Here is a 20,808-nt window from a genome sequence, read left to right as displayed (position 1 = left end):
TTCCTCTTCCTGTGAAGAGAAAGTCTCCAAACAGAGAGGGAAATTGGATAAGCTAGACCCTGAGGCACAGCCTTTACTAGGCAGGAAAAAAAACAGGGCTACGTGTGGGGCTCCTGAGCAATAAGGGGGGAAGTGAGCCATGTTAACAACAACCATTAATTTTTATTAAATTTCTAATCAAATACAATAATTTCTTCTCTTTCATAAAAAACACAAATATTTACAACATTATCAGTTTGGGAATAGACAAACAGTAAAAATGAAGAAAAGTGATGAAACGACAAATTCAAGGACAGAATAAATACAGCTTATTTACATGCCTGCCTGGCCCTGGTGGCTGCTGCCAGAGTACCAGACCCTCAGCCTCAGAATTAGCAGCAGTTCAAAATCTCCTCCAGTTTCAACACGTCCAAGGGTGGGATTTTGGTGACTTCAAAGAAGACCCTGCAAAAGGAAGAGGGGTCTGCTCAGTGTAAAATAGCCCAAAGCAAGCAGGCTCCATGGAATAAGTGGGACATATGCCCTTGGTTCCCTATCTTGCTTTAACTCTGGAGCAGAAAGTAAGGTAAAAAGTACCTGAATCTTTCTTTTCCCTTAAGTGAGGTTAGTCTGGGCCTCCCCATGACTGAGCACAAACCCAGCCTCAACTGGAGCTTGGTACTTACTGGTGGGAATACTTGGAATGCACAGTCTTGAGCCTATTGCACAGACGCAAAGTCAGCAGGATGTTCAGCTGCCTGACCAAGGGGTGAAGATCAGAGGTCTTGTAGCCACTGTAATACTCCAGGGTAGGAGCCTGGAAGAAGCAACATGGACAGTGACTTTTACAACAGGAAGCAGATACTTCCTGTCTCCAATACCCAAATCGAAACTTCCTATCCATAGTACGGGCAGGGAAGAAAGTCAAACAATTCAAAGACTCATAGAGCACAGACACTGACCAATAATCATAGGGTACTACCTAGAAGACTATGTTCCAGCTGCAGGCTATTGGTATGGCTATATCCATATGCACCAGCTGGATATTAGCCCTAGCCATAGGTATTTAAACTGAAATCCACCAAAGAATTTAAGGAACAGGACTGACTTTGTTACTTACTCTCAGGTTAAGAGCCAATGGCCAGGCAAAACTCAGAACAAACTTGAGGTCCCAACTAAATAGCCAGCAGGAACTTAAGGCTGTTTCTCCTCTCTGGTTCAAACAGCTATCATTTCATGCATTCATTTTCTCAGTTAACTTTAAGGATGCCTATCATGTGGCAAAAGGAATATAGCAGAGTGTTTAAGAGCAAAGGCTCTGGAGGCAAACTGCCTGGGTTCAAATTCCAGCTCCATTAACAGCATGGCCTTGAGCCAGTTACTTAACCTCTAGGTGCCTCAGTTTCCAAATCTGCCAAATAGGGACTATTACAGTAATTATATAATAGGCTTAAATGAGTTAATAGACATAAAGCACACAGAACAGAGTCTAGCACATACCCAAACAATGCTAGCTAGGATATTACCAAGCCACATACAGGATGCTGGGAATACAAAGATGACTAAGAGATGACTAAGGCTCCTGCTCTTGAGGAGTCTGTAGTCTAGTTGGGGAGACAGACATGCACACATAGAATTACAAAATATGGGAAGTGCTACAATGGAAGGGAGCATGGGACAGTGGAGGAACAGAGCTGCAGGACCCATGAATTTTGGCTGGGAAAGTCACAAAAAGCTTTGCAGAGGAGGGCACATCTGCAATAGGTACTGAAAGTCTAGTGGGAGTTCCACAGGTAGAGAAAAGAAAATTCATTATTCTGTGAGGAAGTGGTTTTCTTAAAATGTCTTAAATTATTTTCCCTGAACTCATGTTTTCCCAAATATCTTACCTGGAAGCCCAAATATCTTACCTGGAATTGGGGGTGGGAACTAAGAAGCCCACCAATTTGGATCCCTTTACCTTTTACATGGCCCCTGAGATACTTCTGCAGGATCCCAGGGCTCTACTGAATACTCTTTGGAAACCACTGCCACAGGCAAAGGGCAGTCATTGGCATGCTGAGCAGGGGAGTAACACATGGGATTAACACATCATATTGGGTGTGTTAATTAAGATTAACAGCCCTACTGTCACTGCCCCAATTGTTCATTGTTTAATTGTTCACTGCCCCAACACTTCACATTGATTATTATAAAAGCCCACTCACTGGTGTTGATACGTTCAAATACGCTTTCTCATCTAATATACCTTCCGTGCTGCTATATACTAGTACTGTTTCCAAAACATACAAACAGGAAGATGTCACTCCCCTGCCTTAAAAACTTGCAATGCCTTAGTGTAAAATGGATCTTTCAGCATGGCATCAAAGGCCTCTCACAATCTGACCATACTCTACCATTCTGGTCTCACCTCTCACCATTCCCTACTCATACGTCCTCTGCTCTATCCATAGGAAATGTCTTATTCTGCCCTGAATACATCACACTGTTTTCATATTGCCTTCACATCTTTTCAATTGTTGTTCCCTCTGCCTAGAATGTCTCTTCTCAAGGTTCCTACTCACCTCTCAAGACCCAACTCAAAAGTCACCTCCTGTGTGAAGCCTTTCGCATCTATAGCAGTATATATAGTGTAGAGGACTATGGATCCAGACTACCTGGGTTCAGATCAGGGCTGACACTTAGCTGATACTCACTGGTACAGCCATGCCAAGTGTTAAAACACTGAAATATTTTTATACTGGTTGGCAAGCAGTTTGCTGCCCTGAGCCTCTCAACTGTCCTCCCTCAGGACCTACCAGCCTTCCCCAGGATCCAAGGGTAAAAGCCTGGGTCAGCATGGGGCCTCCAAGATCATGGCTCCAGGGCTACGGCCACATCCATTCTGATTATAGAGTAGGTATATTCTTTGAACAGACTCCTAGTTCCCAAATCCTAGCTCTGCCTCTCATTAGCCAAACATGGGAAATTATTTCTTATCTGTACAATAGGGATAATAGTGCTGATCTCATAGGGTTGTTGTGAAGATTGAGTTAATAGACAAAGTGTTTAGTTCACTGTCTAAGCACTCAATAAATGCTAGCCATTATTATTACGTATTCTTTCTCATCGTCATCCCTGCCATTTACTTAATGCTTTCTCTGTCCCAAGAAATATCAGTGCCTTGTCCAAATTCACACAACTGTATATAGGGTTCTTCCTCAGCACACAGAGGTTTCTCCATCAGTAGTGGTGCTAGAATTTCTAGGCCGCAGGGTCTTAGGATTGGTTGGGAAGAGTATGCTCATTTGCAAGCATACTTTTTCTATTGGATTGCATGTTACACATCAGTAAAAATTCACAGTTTTCTAAAGTTACTTTTATTCGCAATTTTTTATAAAATTGAGAAAGTATCAAATACGCATTTTATTTGTATTGGGGAAGGAGGCTGTGGGGGCCTTCCTCCTCAGAGAAGAGCACAATTGTATATCTGAGTCCCCTGTTATACACATGGACAGTTGCTTTCACTACTCTGTTCTCTGGGTCAGTGCTTTCCAAATCCTGTTCCAATGAGCTCCCTTGGGGGGCCAACCTTGCTGAGGGGGCTGCAAGGAGCAGGGGTGGAATGGGGTCAGGCAAGAAGTGGGTCCACACCACCGCCTGCTGCAATCAGTATAATTTCACATTAGTCTGTTTTGTGATACTGGGCTTTCAGGTAAGCTGTCTTTGGAAGAAAGGGTACTGTGATGAAGAAAGTGAAATAAAATACTTTAAAACCATGGCTCTAGAAACACTTTAGGCAGCCAGGCCCCTAAGATGTCAAGATGTTAAAGGATTCATAATGGCAGGTATGTAGTAGTTTTGTCACAGAGTTTCCCACAGCCCTAGTTTACACCTTCCTCCTGAGCTGACCCTGTGCTTTTAAATCCCTATCCCTGGGACTTTCCTGGTGGTCCACTGGTTAAGAATCTGCCTTCCAATGCAGGGGACGGGGGTTCGATCCCTGGGCAGGGAACTAAGATCCCACATGCCACGGGGCAACTAAGCCCACGTGCAGCAATTACTGAGCCCACACACTCTGGGGCCCATGTGCCACAACTAAAGAGAAGCCCGCGTGCTACATGAAGAGCCCACATCCTGCAACTAAGACCCGATGCAGCCAAAAATAAAATAAATAAATAAATATGTTTTTTAAAATCCCTACTCCTTCTTCCCCACCGCCCACAAATGTTTACCAAGTGTCCGAGCTTCTTCATGTAAAGGGCCAGGAGGAAGGAGCCAGCAGCTAGCTTGGAAGCCCTCTCCTGGACATAGTCGTATTCCTGCAGGGTCATTTCACAGATGAAGCGGGATAAGGTCAGTGTCTTCATGCTGGCATGGACACACTAAAGGCAGGAAGAAGACTGGCTCAGCAATCAATTCAGAACACTGGCACCAAGCAGAAAACCCCCTGCACTCACTCACTCCAGTTATCCCACCTTGGGCCTAAATGGCTCTCTGCCTGAACCATGTACCTCTTTTGCCACCATGACTCACACTAAGGACCCTGCCCCCAAAGCACAGAATCTTTAGGAGGGGCGATTATGAAATTGGCAATGGTACTTGCCATTTTCAGGGTTTTAAACCAAATTATCAAGTGTGATTGTGGTACCCTCCACCTCCCCTTTCTGTACATGCCATCCTTTGAAGAGCCGAAGGCCTCCAACTGTTGACTTTTCACTGGGTTCCAGACTAGGAGGTATTTCATGCTCCAAAAGAACTCCTTCCCTTTTCTTGTTTGAATATGTGTGTGTGTGTGTGTGTGTGTGTGTGCACATGTGTGTATACACACATGCGCACACACACACAAATCCTACAACAAGACACACTTTTATAATACAAAGTGATTTCCCCTGTAACCAATATTCAGGTGAAGGAAGAGAACTTTGACAGCATCTCCCCTAAACTTCCCAAGTGTCCCTTCCTGATCAAAGAATCTTCTTCCCCTCCCCTACTCTGCCCTCACCTCAAAACTTTATAGGCATACCATGGAAATATGCAATTTTCTTCCCCCCACACTCCATAAAGATTGCCAATCTAGGAGGGTGGACTGAAGAAGAAATTCCCCTGTCCCCAGTTGTCCCTTTCCCTTTTCCTACCACTCAAGCAGCCACTCTGGGAATGGAGGGGACTAACCCAGCAGTGGTAAAATGAAGATGTACCTGCCCTGTCTTACCTTAGCATATCTGCGCAGAAAATGATAGGCGATGGGAATGTTGATATCAAATTTGAGGGTTTTTAGGATGCTGATTTCCATGGCGAGCATCTCATCTCGCTTATAAATATCATCACAGATGTACAGGAAGTCATCCACACAAGGTGGGCTGGGCTCCTATGGGTGGAGAGGAGAGGCAGTCACAACCAGGCAAAGACAGCTCACTCCTCTCTGCTTGGAGATGAAAGGCAGGGGAGGAGAGGGGTGAAGGATAGGAGGTAATAACATTGCCTGGCATGAACCTTCAGGGTAGCTCTGAGAGCCAGCTTCTGTTTTTTTTTTTTTTTTTTTTTTTTTTTTAACATCTTTATTGGGGTATAATTGCTTTACAATGGTGTGTTAGTTTCTGCTTTATAACAAAGTGAATCAGCTATACATATACATGTGCTCCCATGTGTCTTCCCTCTTGCGTCTCCCTCCCTCCCACTCTCCCCCTCCCAACCCTCCAGGCTGTCCCAAAGCCCCGAGCTAATATCCCTGTGCCTTGCGGCTGCTTCCCCCCAGCTATCTACCTTACTACGTTTGTTAGTGTGTATATGTCCATGACTCTCTCTCGCCCTGTCAGCTTCTGGTTTTTGAGTAGTACATTTGAAAAACAAAATCAGAGAGATAGGAGGAGAGAGGATAGGGCCTCTTGTGGTAGATTCTTATAGCACTGGAAGCGGCATAATATGGCACAGGGACTGGAAGCACTGATCTCTCTTCTAATGAGTGAGAGCCAGAAATGGGAAATCTAAGGCCTACTCTTGGGGGAACAGAGGGAAGGAGACCACAGGAAGGGAGCTAGAGATGGAAAATAAGCCCGCACTTTGCTTTCTTGTCTAAGGAATGAATAAAGATGTTTGGGAGGGGGCACTGCCGGGGTAATAGGCAGTGAGAGACAGAGAGAGATAGGCACAGAGGGAACCTAAGCAGAGACTGAAGACCAAGGGATGGGAGATGTGCAAGGGGGCTAGACTGGGAAGGTCCAAGCCAAGCCAAGGGTGAGAAGAAACCCCCCCCCACAATCTGGGGTACCTTTCCATGTCCTGCCCTCTGCAGGTTGAACCTTAGCTTGGGGGAAAGGACTAGGAGGCGGGAAGACCCCTGAATCTTTTCTCTAGCTGCACCTCACTGCCCACCCCAGCCTTCTTCTCACACCTTTATTTTCAGATCACAAACTGGACCAACCCTCTGGGTTTGCAGACAGGGAAATTGAGGCCCAGAGAGAGGAAGTGACTTGCTCAAGGTCACACAGCAACCTAGTGACAAGACCAGGACAAGAAACTCTCCCTTCTACTGCTCTACTCACCAGTGGCTCCTTCCTTTCTTCTCTTCTCATATCATCTCCATACCTCCCCTTGCAAAAGTCTTTCTGTACTTCTCAATCCTGTGAGGGGAAGACACCCCTGCTCCAAAAAACTTAGTGGAGGTCCTTTGTCCTGATAACCAGAAGGGGGTGCTCCTTGTTCCAAAATTTGCTAACGAGAGCACCTTGCACACTCCTTCTCCCTCCTGCTCTTGGTTGTCCAGGAACCCCCAGCTGCTTTTTTAACCCCCTTGAGGCTGAGACAGGGAGCACTTGCTTAAGCCACAAGGACATCCCTAGGTAGGTGGAGGGAGGAGGAGAAAGGGAGAGACGTGAAAAGAGAAAGGAAGGGGAGCAAGGGAATGAACCAGGAAGCCAGTGAGCAGGGAAGGAAATGAGCTAGAGAGGGAAGCAGGGAACAAGGGAGAGAGTGAGGGAGGAGGAAGGGAAAGAGGAAGAAAGGGAAGGAGGAGGCTAGGGAGCAAGGGCAATCAGGAGGGAGGGAGGATGGGAAGGAGGGAGAGAACCAAGGAGAAAAGGAGCCAGGGAGGGAAAGAGGGTGGAAGGGAACAAGCATGAGTGGGTGGGAGGGAGTGACCACGGAAGTGAGTGAGAGGGAGCTGAGCAGAGAGGGAGCAGGGAGTGAGGGGGAGCAAGGGAACCAGGGAGCAAGACAGTAGAGAAGGAAGTGAGCCAGAGAGGGAAATGGGGAGAACAAGGGAGGGAGGGAGGGAGGAAGGAAGAAGAGAGAGAAGGAGGACAAAGGAAGGAGACAGGGAAGGAGGGTGTAAGGAAGTTAAGGTGGGGGGAGTCATGGTGCCAGAGTACCATGGAGCAAGGATGGGAGATACGGAGGGAAGGAGCAAGCAGGAAGGGGAGAGAAGGAACCAGCAGAAGAGGAAGGGTGAGGGAGGAGGGGAGTAGGAAGCAAAGGAGGAGGGAGGGGAGCACATACTAGAGAAGCAACAGGGAGGAGAGGGAAGGAGGAGGAAGGGAGAGAGGATGTGACAGAGGGAAGAGCATTAGCTAGGGAAGGAGAGAAGAGAGTGAACAAAGGAAAGAGACAGGAAGGGAGGAAGGGAGGGAGGGTGGAAGAGAGGAGGGTGGAGTAGAAGGGAAGGCGTGATGGGGTGGGTAGGTGGGCGGGAAGGCATGGAGGAGTGAGGGATAGAACCAGGGTGGAAGGGAGAGGGTCATGGAAGGAGGGATCAAGTGAGGAGGGGAAGGAGTGAGCGAGAGAAGGATAGAGAAAAGGAGAGTTAGAAAGAGCAACAGAGAGTGGGTGGGTGGGATGGAGGGAGGGACCCAGCATGGAGTGAGCAAGTGTACAAAACAGGGATTGAGGGATCAAGGAAGGGATTGAAAGAAGGCTGGAGGAAAGAAGGGAGCTACCGAGCAAGGGCCGAAGTGGAAAAGGGCAGAAGTGGAGCGAGGGTGGAAGTGGAGCAAGGGCAGAAGTGGAGAGAGAGCAGAAGTGAAGAGAGGGTGGAAGTGCAGTGAGGGCCGGAAGTGGAGGGCCGGAAGTGGCAAGAGAGGGAGGCAAGTAAGGAGCAAAGGAGGGGTGGAGTTAGAGAGGGAGGTACTGATAGAGGTAGGAGCTAGTGAGTAAAGGAGAGAATGAAGAAGGGAAACAGAAAGCTAGTTAGGGATAGAGCTGAGTAGGGAACACAAAGGCAAATCCACAGTTCTAAAGGTTTTTGTACTCATAAAAGTTGCTACTTCTCTGTTCCTAAACCCTAAGGTTTTATACTATTAGCCTATCTGAAGGAAAAATGAGAGTAGAACAAGAACATTTAGCATCTAAGGAAGAGGAAAGACTCAGATAAAGTAGTTAGATGGATATGGTTATGAAGCAAAGGCCAGCTACTTGCTTTTATACTGCTACTTCAAAAATAACTAATTTACTTGGACTCACTAACCATCTACACAAGGCCATTTTCTCTTAAATGTCTCCAGCACCTAGATTTGGAAATGCCTCCTTATATAAGCAATTCAAGACTCCACTAGACAGAGGTGGAGTTGCTGGAAGAAGAAAATGGGGTGGGGACAGAAAATTATGGTCCAGAAGGAAGTTTTAAAAAGAACAATCCATCTAACTAGTAATATGTCCACCTACACACATCTTCAAAGAGGAAAAGGGAGAATTTTGTTGACGCCAGGAAACAAATACACCACCATTTGCACCCAACACCAGTTTCCCTGTTTAGGAAGACAAAAAAAGTTATTTGTGTGCATGTATGTAATTGTATACACACACAAATATACACATGCGAATGTACACACATGCGTATATATATGTATATACATGTATATAATATATACATACACATTATACACATGCATGCATATACACACATATACATACATATGTAAATGCACATACATACATACATACATACATATATATCTGGCTTGGACAGAAACCGATTGATTAGTTTTCTCCAGGTCCTATGGACTCAGGCTCACCTCAAATTTTGCTGCAATCAGAAAAGCAGTGGAACCAAGGAGTTGTAGCTTGTCCCTCTTGCATATTACCTCCATAAGGTAGTGATCTACCAGCTTCACTGCCAAGTACAGGGTCTCATGACTCATCTCAAAGGTCATCTGGAGGAACACACAAACAGGGCAGGAATCCACATATTGTCCAACTCCAAAGGCACATCCAGATAGGTGTAACTACCTGGTCTGTGATATTGAGGACAGTGGTGCTACCAGGCCTGGCCAGCTGAAACTCTGCTATGAATGCAAGAACTCATTCAGTTAGGGGTCTGGCTACATCTCTAGTGCCTTTGAGGACCCTGGCATTATCTATCCCTACACATTTGGGTAAGTGACCAATCTTACATCAGAGGGAGATGCTCTGCCTTCTCTATGAGCGCCTTGAGTGAACACACCCTCTCTCTTTCATCTCCAAAACTTAGATTCTTGCTTTCCCCATTTGCTACTTTGTAGTGTAAACCCTGAAGGTTGACTTTTTGTAATGCAAGTGCCTGACTTAAGCTCTGATTGCCAAAGCATCCACTTCAAAGAGGCATTCAGATAATAGGGAGACATCTTCAAGATGTCAGAGGAGTAAGACGTGGAGATAACCTTCCTCCCCACAAATACATCGAAAATACATCTACATGTGGAACAACTCCTACAGAACAGCTACTGAATGCTGGCAGAAGACCTCAGACTTCCGAAAAGGCAAGAAACTCCCCACGTACCTGGGTAGGGCAAACAGAAAAAAGAAAAAAAAGACAATAGAATAGGGACGGGACCTGCACCTCTGGGAGGGAGCTGTGAAGGAGGAAAAGTTTCCACACACTAGGAAGCCCCTTCACTGGTGGAGACGGGATGTGGGTGGGTGGGGGGGACGCTTCGGCGCCACAGAGGAGAGCGCAGCAACAGGGGTGCAGAGGACAAACCAGAGTGATCCCCGCACAGAGGATCGGTGCCGACCAGCACTCACCAGCCTGACATGCTTCTCTACTCACCCGCCAGGGTGGGTGGGGACTAGGAGCAGAGGCTCCGGTGGGTCAGATCCCAGGGAGAGGACTGGGGTTGGCTGAGGGAACACAGCCTGAATGGGGCTAGTGCGCCACAGCTAGCAGGGAGGGAGTCCAGGAAAAGGTCCGGAACTGCCTAAGAGGCAAGAGACCATTGTTTCAGGGTGCGCGAGGAGAGGAGATTCAGAACACTGCTTAAAAGAGCTTCAGAGATGGGCACAAACCGCTGGCAACCACCGCAGACAACAGAGATGGGCATGAATTGCTAACGCTGCTCCTGAAGCCACCAAAACTCCTGTGTGCAAGCACAGATCACTATCCACAGCTCCCCTCCAAGAAGCCTATGCAGCCCACCACTGCCAGCGTCCTGTGATCCAGGGAAAACTTCCCCAGGAGAACACAAAGCACACCTCAGGCTGTTGCAATGTCACTCGGGCCTCTGCCTCCACAGGCTCACCCCACCTTCTATACACCTCCCTCCCCGCAGCCTGAGGAGGCAGAGCCCGCGAATCAGCCACTCCTCTTTTTTTTTTAACATCTTTATTGGCGTACAATTGCTTTACAATGGTGTGTTAGTTTCTGCTTGATAACAAAGTGAATCAGTTATAGATATACATATGTTCCATTACCTCTTCCCTCTTGCGTCTCCCTCCCTCCCACCCTCCCTATCCCACCCATCCAGGTGGTCACAAAGCACTGAGCTGATCTCCCTGTGCCATGAGGCTGCTTCCCACTAGCTATCTACCTTACGTTTGGTAGTGTATATATGCCCATGCCACTCTCTCACTTTGTCACAGCTTACCCTTACCCCTCCCCATATCCTCAAGTTCATTCTCTAGTAGGTCTGTGTCTTTATTCCTGTCTTACCCCTAGGTTCTTCATGACCTTTTTTTTTCTTAAATTCCATATATATGTGTTAGCATACATTATTTGTTTTTCTCTTTCTGACTTCACTCTGTATGACAGACTCTATCTAGGTCCATCCACCTCATTACAAATAGCTCAATTTCGTTTCTTTTTATGGCTGAGTAATATTCCACTGTATATATGTGCCACAACTTCTTTATCCATTCATCTGATGATGGATACTTAAGTTGCTTGCATCTCCTGGCTATTGTAAATAGACCTGCAATGAACATTTTGCTACATGACTCTTTCTGAATTATAGTTTTCTCAGGGTATATGCCCAGTAGTGGGATTGCTGGGTCGTATGGTAGTTCCCCTTTAACTCCCTCCTGTTGACACCAGAGGGCAACCTATATGCAGAGGCAGGGCCAAATCTGAAGCTGAGCTCCAGGAGCTGTGCAAACAAAGAAGAGAAAAGGAATTTTTTCCTTGCAGCCTCAGAAGCAGCCCATTAAACCTCCACAATCAACTTGATGTAACCTGTATCTCTGGACCACCTGAATAGACTATGAATCACCCAAAATTGAGGCAGTGGACTTTGGGAATGAAGAGGAAATAGGCAGTCTACCTGAAAAAGAATTCAGAATAATGATAGCAAAGATGAACAATCTTGGAAACAGAATGTTACAAGAGACAAGGAAGGACACTACATAATGATCAAGGGATCAATGCAAGAAAAAGATATAAAAATTATAAATTTATATGCACCCAACATACGAGCACCTCAATACATACGGCAATGGCTAACAGCCATAAAAGGAGAAATCGACAGTAAAACTGACAATCATAGTAGGGGACTTTAACACCCCACTTTCAACAATGGAAACATCATCCAAAAACAAAATAAATAAGAAACAAAAGCTTTAAATGATACGTTAAACAAGATGGACTCAATTGATATTTATAGGACATTCCATCCAAAAACAACAGAATACACATTCTTCTCAAGTGCTCATGGAACATTCTCCAGGATAGAGCATATCTTGGGTCACAAATCAAGCCTTGGTAAATTTAAGAAAATTGAAATCGTATCAACTATCTTTTCCGACCACAATGCTATGAGACTAGATATCAATTACAGGAAAAGATCAGTAAAAAATACACACACATGGAGGCTAAACAATACACTACTTAATAACCAAGTGATCACTGAAGAAATCAAAGAGGAAATAAAAACATACCTAAAAACAAATGATAATGAAGACACGACGACACAAAACCTATGGGATGCAGCAAAAGCAATTCTAAGAGGGAAGTTTATAGCAATACAATCCTACCTTAAGAAACAGGAAAAATCTCAAATAAACAACCTAACCTTGCACCTAAAGCAATTGAGAAAGAAGAACAAAAAAAGCCCAAAGTTAGCAGAAGGAAAGAAATCATGAAGATCAGATCAGAAATAAATGAAAAAGAAATGAAGGAAACGAAAGCAAAGATCAAAAAAACTAAAAGCTGGTTTTTTAAGAAGATAAACCAAATGGATAAACCATTCACCGGACTCATCAAGATAAAAAGGGAGAAGACTCAAATCAATAGAATTAGAAATGAAAAAGGAGAAGTAACAACTGACACTGCAGAAATGCAAAGGATCATGAGAGACTACTACAAGCAAATCTATGCCGAAAAAATGGACAACCTGGAAGAAATGGACAAATTCTTAGAAATGCACAACGTGCCGAGACTGAACCAGGAAGAAATAGGAAATATGCACAGACCAACCACAAGCACTGAAATTGAAACTGTGATTAAAAATCTTCCAACAAACAAAAGCCCAGGACCATATGGCTTCACAGGCAAATTCTATCAAACATTTAGAGAAGAGCTAACACCTGTCCTTCTCAAACACTTCCAAAACGTAGCAGAGGAAGGAACACTCCCAAACGCATTCTATGAGGCCACCATCACCCTACCAAAACCAGACAAAGATGCCAAAGAGAAAGAAAACTAAAGGCCAATATCACTGATGAACATAGACGCAAAAATCCTCAACAAAATACTAGCAAACAGAATCCAACAACACATTAAAAGGATCATACACCACGATCAAGTGGGGTTTATTTCAGGAATGCAAGGATTCTTCAATATATGGAAATCAATCAATGTGATACACCATATTAAAAAATTGAAGGAGAAAAACCATATGATCATCTCAATAGATGCAGAGAAAGCTTTTGACAAAATTCAACACCCATTTATGATAAAAACCCTGCAGAAAGTAGGCATAGAGGGAACTTTTCTCAACATAATAAAGGCCATATATGACAAACCCACAGACAACATCCTCCTCAATGGTTTAAAACTGAAACCATTTCCATTAAGATCAGGAACAAGACAAGGTTGCCCACTCTCACCACTCTTATTCAACATAGTTTTGGAAGTTTTAGCCCCAGCAATCAGAGAAGAAAAAGAAATAAAAGGAATCCAAATTGGAAAAGAAGAAGTAAAGCTGTCACTGTTTGCAGATGACATGATACTATACATAGAGAATCCTAAATATGCCACCAGAAAACAACCAGAGCTAATCAAGGAATTTGGTTAAGTAGCATGACACAAAATTAATGCACAGAAATCTCTGGCATTCCTATACACTAATGATAAAATATCTGAAAGTGATATTAAGAAAACACTCTCATTTACCACTGCAACAAAAAGAGTAAAATATCTAGGAATATACCTACCTAAGGAGATAAAAGACCTGTATGCAGAAAATTATAAGACACTGATGAAAAAGTTTAAAGGTGATACAATAGATGGAGAGATATACCATATTCTTGGATTGGAAGAATCAACATTGTGAAAATGCCTTTACTACCCAAAGCAATCTACAGATTCAGTGCAATCCCTATCAAACTACCAATGGCATTTTTCACAGAACTAGAACAAAAAATTTCACAATTTGTATGGAAACACAAAAGACCCCGAATAGCCAAAGCAATCTTGAGAAAAAAAAATGGAGCTGGAGGAATCAGGCTCCCCGACTTCAGACTATCCTACAAAGCTACAGTAATCAAGACAGTATGCTACTGGCACAAAAACAGAAATATAGATCAATGGAACAGGATAGAAAGCCCAGAGATAAACCCACACACATAGTCACCTTATCTTTGATAAAGGAGGCAAGAATACACAGCGGAGAAAAGACAGCCTCTTCAATAATTGGTGCTGGGAAACTGGACAGATACATGTAAAACTATGAAATCAGAACACTCCCTAACACCATACACAAAAATAAACTCAAAAGGTATTAAAGACCTAAATGTAAGGCCAGACATTATCAAACTCTTAGAGGAAAACATAGGAAGAACACTCTATGACATAAATCACAGCAAGATCCTTTTGACCCACCTCCTAGAGTAATGGAAATAAAAACAAAAATCAACAAATGGGACCTAATGAAACTTAAAGGCTTTTGCACAGCAAAGGGAACCATAAACAAGACCAAACGAGAACCCTCAGAATGGGAGAAAATATTTGCCAATGAAACAACTGACAAAGGATTAATCTCCAAAATGTACAAGCAGCTCATGCAGCTCAATATCAAAAAACAAACAACCCAATCCAAAAATGGGTTGAAGACCTAAACAGACATTTATCCAAAGAAGATTTACAGATTGCCAACAAACACATGAAAGAATGCTCAACATCATTAATCATTAGAGACACGCAAATCAAAACTACAATTAGATAGCATCTCATATCGGTCAGAATGGCCATCATCAAAAAATCTAGAAACAGTAAATGCTGGAGAGGATGTGGAGAAAAGGGAACCCTCTTGCACTGTTGGTGGGAATGTAAATCCATACAGCCACTATAAAGAACAGTATGGAAGTTCCTTAAAAAACTAAAAATAGAACTACCATATGACCCAGCAATCCCACTACTGGGAATATACCCTGAGAAAACCATAATTCAAAAAGAGTCATGGACCAAAATGTTCATTGCAGCTCTATTTACAATACCTAGGACACTGAAGCAACCTAAGTGTCCATCAACAGATGAATGGATAAAGAAGATGTGGCACATATATACAATGGAATATTACTCAGGCATAAAAACGATTGAAACTGAGTTATTTGTAGTGAGGTGGTTGGACCTAGAGTCTGTCATACAGAGTGAAGTAAGTCAGAAAGAGAAAAACAAATAGTGCATGCTAACACATATATATGGAATCTAAGGGAAAAAGAAAAAACGGTCATGAAGAACCAGGGGCAAGATGGGAATAAAAACAGAGAACTATTAGAGAATGGACTTCAGGATATGGGGAGGGGTAAGGGTAAGCTCTGACAAAGTGAGAGAGTGGCATGGACATATATACACTAGCAAATGTAAAATAGATAGCTAGTGGGAAGCAGCCACATAGCACAGGGAGATCAGCTCGGTGCTTTGTGACCACCTAGAGGGGTGGCATAGGGAGGGTGGGATGGAGGGAGACGCAACAGGGAAGAGATATGGAAACATATGTATATGTATAACTGATTCACTTTGTTATAAAGCAGAAACTAACACACAGTTGTAAAGCAATTATACTCCAATAAAGATGTTAAAAAAAGAAAAAAAAAGAAAATTACAGACCAATATCACTGATGAATATAGATGCAAAAATGCTCAACAAAATACTAGCAAACAGAATCCGACAACCCATTAAAAGGATCATACACCACGATCAAGTGGGATTTATCCCAGGGATGCAAGGATTCTTCAATATATGCAAATCAATCAATGTGATACACCATACTAACCAAGTGAAGACTAAAATCCATATGATCACCTCAATAGATGCAGAAAAAGCTTTTGACAAAATTCAACACCCATTTATGGAAAAACTCTCCAGAAAGTGGGCATAGAGGGAACATACCTCAACATAATAAAGGCCACATATGACAAACCCACAGCAAACATCATTCTCAGTGCTGAAAAACTGAAAGCATTTCCTCTAAGAACAGGAAAGAGACACGGATGTCCATTCTCACCACTATTATTCAACACAGTTTTGGAAGTCCTAGCCACGGCAACCAGAGAAGAAAAATAAATAAAAGGAATAGAAACTGGAATAGAAAAAGTAAAACTGTCACTGTTTGTAGATGACACGATATTATACATAGAGAATTCTAAAAATGCCACCAGAAAACTACTAGAACTAATCAATGAATTTGGTAAAGCTGCAGGATACAAAATTAATGCACAGAAATCTCTTGCATTCCTATACACTAATGATGAAAAATCTGAAACAGAAATTATGGAAACACTCCCATTTACCATTGCAACAAAAACAATAAAATACCTAGGAATAAATCTACCTAAGGATACCAAAGACCTGTATGCAGAAAACTGTAAGACACTGATGAAAGAAATTAAAGATGATATCAACAGATGGAGAGATATATCATGTTCTTGGATTGGAAGAATCAATACTGTGAAAATGACTATACTACCCAAAGCAAACTACAGATTCAATGCAATCCCCATCAAATTACCAATGACATTTACGGAACTAGAACAAATCATCTTAAAATTTGTATGGAGACACAAAAGGCTCCGAATAACCAAAGCAGTCTTGAGGGAAAAAAACGGAGCTGGAGGAATCAGACTCCCTTACTTCAGACTATACTACAAAGCTGCAGTAATCAAGACAATACAGTACTGGCACAAAAGCAGAAACATAGATCAACGGAATAAGATAGAATGCCCAGAGATTAACCAATTGATTAACCAATTGATTAACCATAACCAATTGATTAACCAATTGATTAACCATAATCAATTATGGTCAATTAATCGATGACAAAGGAGGCAAAGATATACATCAGAGAAAAGACAGTCTCTTCAATAAGTGGTGCTGGGAAAACTGGACAGCTACATGTAAAAGAATGAAATTAGAACACTCCCTCACACCATGCACAAAAATAAACTCAAAATGGATTCGAGACCTAAATGTGACACCAGACACTATAAAACTCTTAGAGGAAAACACAGGAAGAACCCTCTATGACATAAATCACAGCAAGGTCTTTTTTGATCCACCTACTAGAGTAATGGAAATAAAAACAAAAATAAACAAATGGGACCTAATGAAACTTCAAAGCTTTTGCGCAACAAAGGGAACCATAAAGAAGACAAAAAGACAAACCTCAGAATGGGAGAAAATACTTACAAATGAATCAACGGACAAAGGATTAATCTCCAAAATATACAAACAGCTCATGCACCTCAACATTAAAGAAACAAACAACCCAATCCAAAAATGGGCAGAAGACCTAAATAGACATTTCTTCAAAGAAGACATACAGATGGCCAAGAAGCACATGAAAAGCTGCTCAACATCACTAATTATTAGAGAAACGCAAATCAAAACTACAATGAGGTATCACCTCACACCAGATAGAATGTGCATCATCAGGAAATCTACAAACAACAAATTCTGGAGAGGGTGTAGAGAAAAGGGAACCCTCTTGCACTGTTGGTGGGAATGTAAATTGATACAGCCACTATGGAGAACAGTATGGAGGTTCCTTAAAAAACTACAAATAGAATTACCATATGATCCAGCAATCCTGCTACTGGGTATATACCCAGAGAAAACCATAATTCAAAAAGACACATGCACCCCAATGTTCACTGCAGCACTATTTACAATAGCCAGGTCATGGAAGCAACATAAATGCCCATCGACAGATGAATGGATAAAAAAGTTGTGGTACATATATACAATGGAATATTACTCAGCCATAAAAAGGAACGAAGTTGAGTCATTTGTTGAGACGTGGATGGATCTAGAGACTGTCATACAGAGTGAAGTAAGTCAGAAAGAGAAAAACAAATATCTTATATTAACACATGTATGTGGAACCTAGAAAAATGGTACAGATGAAGCGGTTTGCAGGGCAGAAGTTGAGACACAGATGTAGAGAACAAACGTATGGACACCAAGCGGGGGAAACCACAGTGGGGTGGGGATGGTGGAGTGCTGAATTGGGCGATTGGGATTGACATGTATACAATGATGTGTATAAAATTGATGTCTAATAAGAACTTGCAGTATAAAAAAATTAAACTAAAAAAACAACTAATACTAAAATTTCTTTGGGTTATTTGTATGGAAATATGTTAATATAAATGTTTCAGACATTACCTGAAATTTCTAAAAATCTTATATGTTCTGTTATAATGTTATAAGTCATAATTCTAGTTATTACTTTAAAATGTATATCTCAGAAATAACTAAATTTCCTTGTCAATTGCATTATTATGAACTTTTATCAAATCTTTAACCATGGTCATTTTTAAGTCTTTTGTCATTTACAGACAGTTCTGGGTGTACTCTGATGCTTTTGCAAAAATGTTCCTATAAAAGTGTTTCATCTTCAAGGAATTCATGGGAAAGACTCCGACAAGTACAGGTTTCTGGTAACTGACTATACTGCTGAACTGAATGAATCAGCATTTTCAGAACTCTAATGGAAAACTGATGAATTCATAAAAGTGCTAACAAAAGATGAAGATAAAAAATTAATTTTATGGGACTGAGTGAACTGATGAGGATGATTATAATTTTTGTGACTTTCTGTTTGAATAAAATAAAAATCCCACAAGGACTCAGAGGCAAAAAATATACAAATCAATTTTCACTGCAAAGTAAAGGAGCTGTTACAGCAGAGGATTACTGGACTGAATGTCAATATTATGACATAGTATGAGTGTGTTTCATGTTTGGTAATTGCAATCATTGTTGCTTTTGTTGTGGTCATCCATTTACAATGCTTGGTGGCAGTTTATTTATCTCTTGTAAAAATAAAATACTGTGTGTGTGTGTGTGAAAAATTTTTAAATTAAAAAATAAAAAAGTAAGTTAAATGAAAAGGAAATAAGAAAAGTCTGAAGTCAATAATCTAATCTTCCACCTCAAACTACGTAAAGAAGAGCAACTTAAACCCAAAACAAGAAAAAGGAAACAATAAAAATTAGCGTAGATATCAATAAAACTGAAAACAGAAAACAAATAAAAGCAAAACCTGGTTCTTTGCAAATATCAATAAAAATGATAAACTCCTAGCAAGACTGATAAACAAAAAGAGAGAACACACACATTCCCAAATATCAAGAATGAAAGCATAATCAGGAAATGCTATGAACATAAATACAACAACTTAAATGAAAGGACCAATTCTTTGAAAACCACAAAGTTCCAAATTTCATCTGACATGAATAGATAACTTGAATAATCTCATAACTATTAAAGAAATTATATTCTTAGATAAAATTCTTCAGAGAAAAGAAAAAACTTCAGGCCCAGATGGTTTCACATGTGAATTCTACCAAACATTTAAAGAATGAATAACATAAATTCTACACATCTCTTCTAGAAAAGAGAAGAGAAGGGAATACTTCCCAAATTATATTTTTAACATCTTTATTGGAGTATAATTGGTTTACAATGTTTTGTTACTTTCTGCTGTATAACAAAGTGAATCAGCTATATGTATAGATATATCCCCATATTCCCTCCCTCTTACATCTCCCTCCAACTCTCCCTATCCCACCCATCTAGGTGGTAACAAAGCACCAAGTTGATCTCCCTCTGGAATGCAGCTGCTTCCCACTAGCTATCTATTTTACATTTGGTAGTGTATATAGGTCAATGCTATTCTCGCACTGCATCCCAGCTTAACCTTCCCACTCCCCGTGTCCTCAAGTCCATTCTCTACATCTGGGTCTTCATTCCTGTCCTGCCCTTAGGTTCTTCAGAACCTTACTTTTTTTTGCTTACATTCCATATATACGTTTTAGCATATAGTATTTGTTTTTCTCTTTATGACTTACTTCACTCTGTAAGACAGACTCTAGGTCCATCAATCTCACTACAAACAACTCAATTTCATTTTTTATGGCCGAGTTAATATTCCACTGTATATAAGTGCCACAACTTCTTTATCCATTCATCTGTCAATGGACACTTAGGTTGCTTCCATATCCTGGCTACTGTAAATAGAGGTGCAGTGAACATAGTGGTATATGACTTTTTGAATTATGGTTTTCTCGGGGTATATGCCCAATAGTGGGATTGCTGGGTCATATGGAGTTCTATTTTTAGGTTTCTAAGGAACCTGCATACTGTTCTCCATAGTGGCTGTATCAGTTTACATTCCCACCAACAGTGCAAGAGGGTTCCCTTTTCTCCACACCCTCTCCAGCACTTATTGTTTCTAGATTTTTTGATGATGGCCATTCTTACTGGTGTGAGGAAATACCTCATTGTAGTTTTGATTTGTACTTGTCTAATGATTAGTGATGTTGAGCATCCTTTCATGTGTTTGGTCGCAATCTGTAAATCTCCTTTGGAGAAATGTCTATTTAGGTCTTCTTCACATTTTTGGATTGGGTTGTTCGTTGTTTTGATATTGAGCTGCATGAGCTGCTTGTAAATTTTGGAGATTAATCCTTTGTCAGTTGCTTCCTTTGCAAATATTTTCTCCCATTCTGAGGGTCATCTTTTCATCTTCTTTATGATTTCTTTTGCTGTTCAAAAGCTTTTAAGTTTCATTAGGTCCCATTTGTTTGTTTTTATTTCCATTTCTCTAGGGGGTGGGTCAAAAAGGATCTTGCTGTGATTTATGTCATAGAGTGTTCTGCCTATGTTTTCCATTAAGATTTTTACAGTGTCTGGCCTTACATTTAGGTCTTTAATACCTTTTGAGTTTATTTTTGTATACGGTGTTAGGGAGTGTTCTAATTTCATTCTTTTACATGTAGCTGTCCAGTTTTCCCTGCACCATTTGTTGAAGAGGCTGTCTTTCCACCATTGTATAGTTTGGATCTGTCCTGGAGAATGTTCCACGAACACCTGAGAAGAGTATTCTGTTGTTTTTGGATGGAATGTCCTATAAATATCAATTAAGTCCATCTTCTTTAATGTA

General features: G+C 41.6%; 1 protein-coding gene across 1 annotated transcript in view; it reads right to left on the bottom strand.

Moving 5' to 3' along the window:
• Positions 1 to 201: 201 nt before the first annotated feature.
• The window catches only part of CCNB3 (cyclin B3), a 57,133-nt gene continuing 36,526 nt past the window's right edge, over positions 202 to 20,808 (bottom strand). Inside the window, 6 exon segments of the mRNA XM_032621029.1 lie at positions 202 to 376; positions 378 to 444; positions 666 to 796; positions 4,194 to 4,343; positions 5,174 to 5,329; positions 8,967 to 9,104. Coding sequence (XP_032476920.1) covers positions 287 to 376; positions 378 to 444; positions 666 to 796; positions 4,194 to 4,343; positions 5,174 to 5,329; positions 8,967 to 9,104 — 732 coding nt within the window. The 3' untranslated portion in view covers positions 202 to 286.

The sequence above is a fragment of the Phocoena sinus genome, chromosome X, assembly GCF_008692025.1.
Source record: "Phocoena sinus isolate mPhoSin1 chromosome X, mPhoSin1.pri, whole genome shotgun sequence".
Classification (NCBI taxonomy): Eukaryota; Metazoa; Chordata; class Mammalia; order Artiodactyla; family Phocoenidae; genus Phocoena; species Phocoena sinus.
Note: the sequence above shows the minus strand (reverse complement) of the source record. Positions and strands in the feature narration are given on the sequence as shown.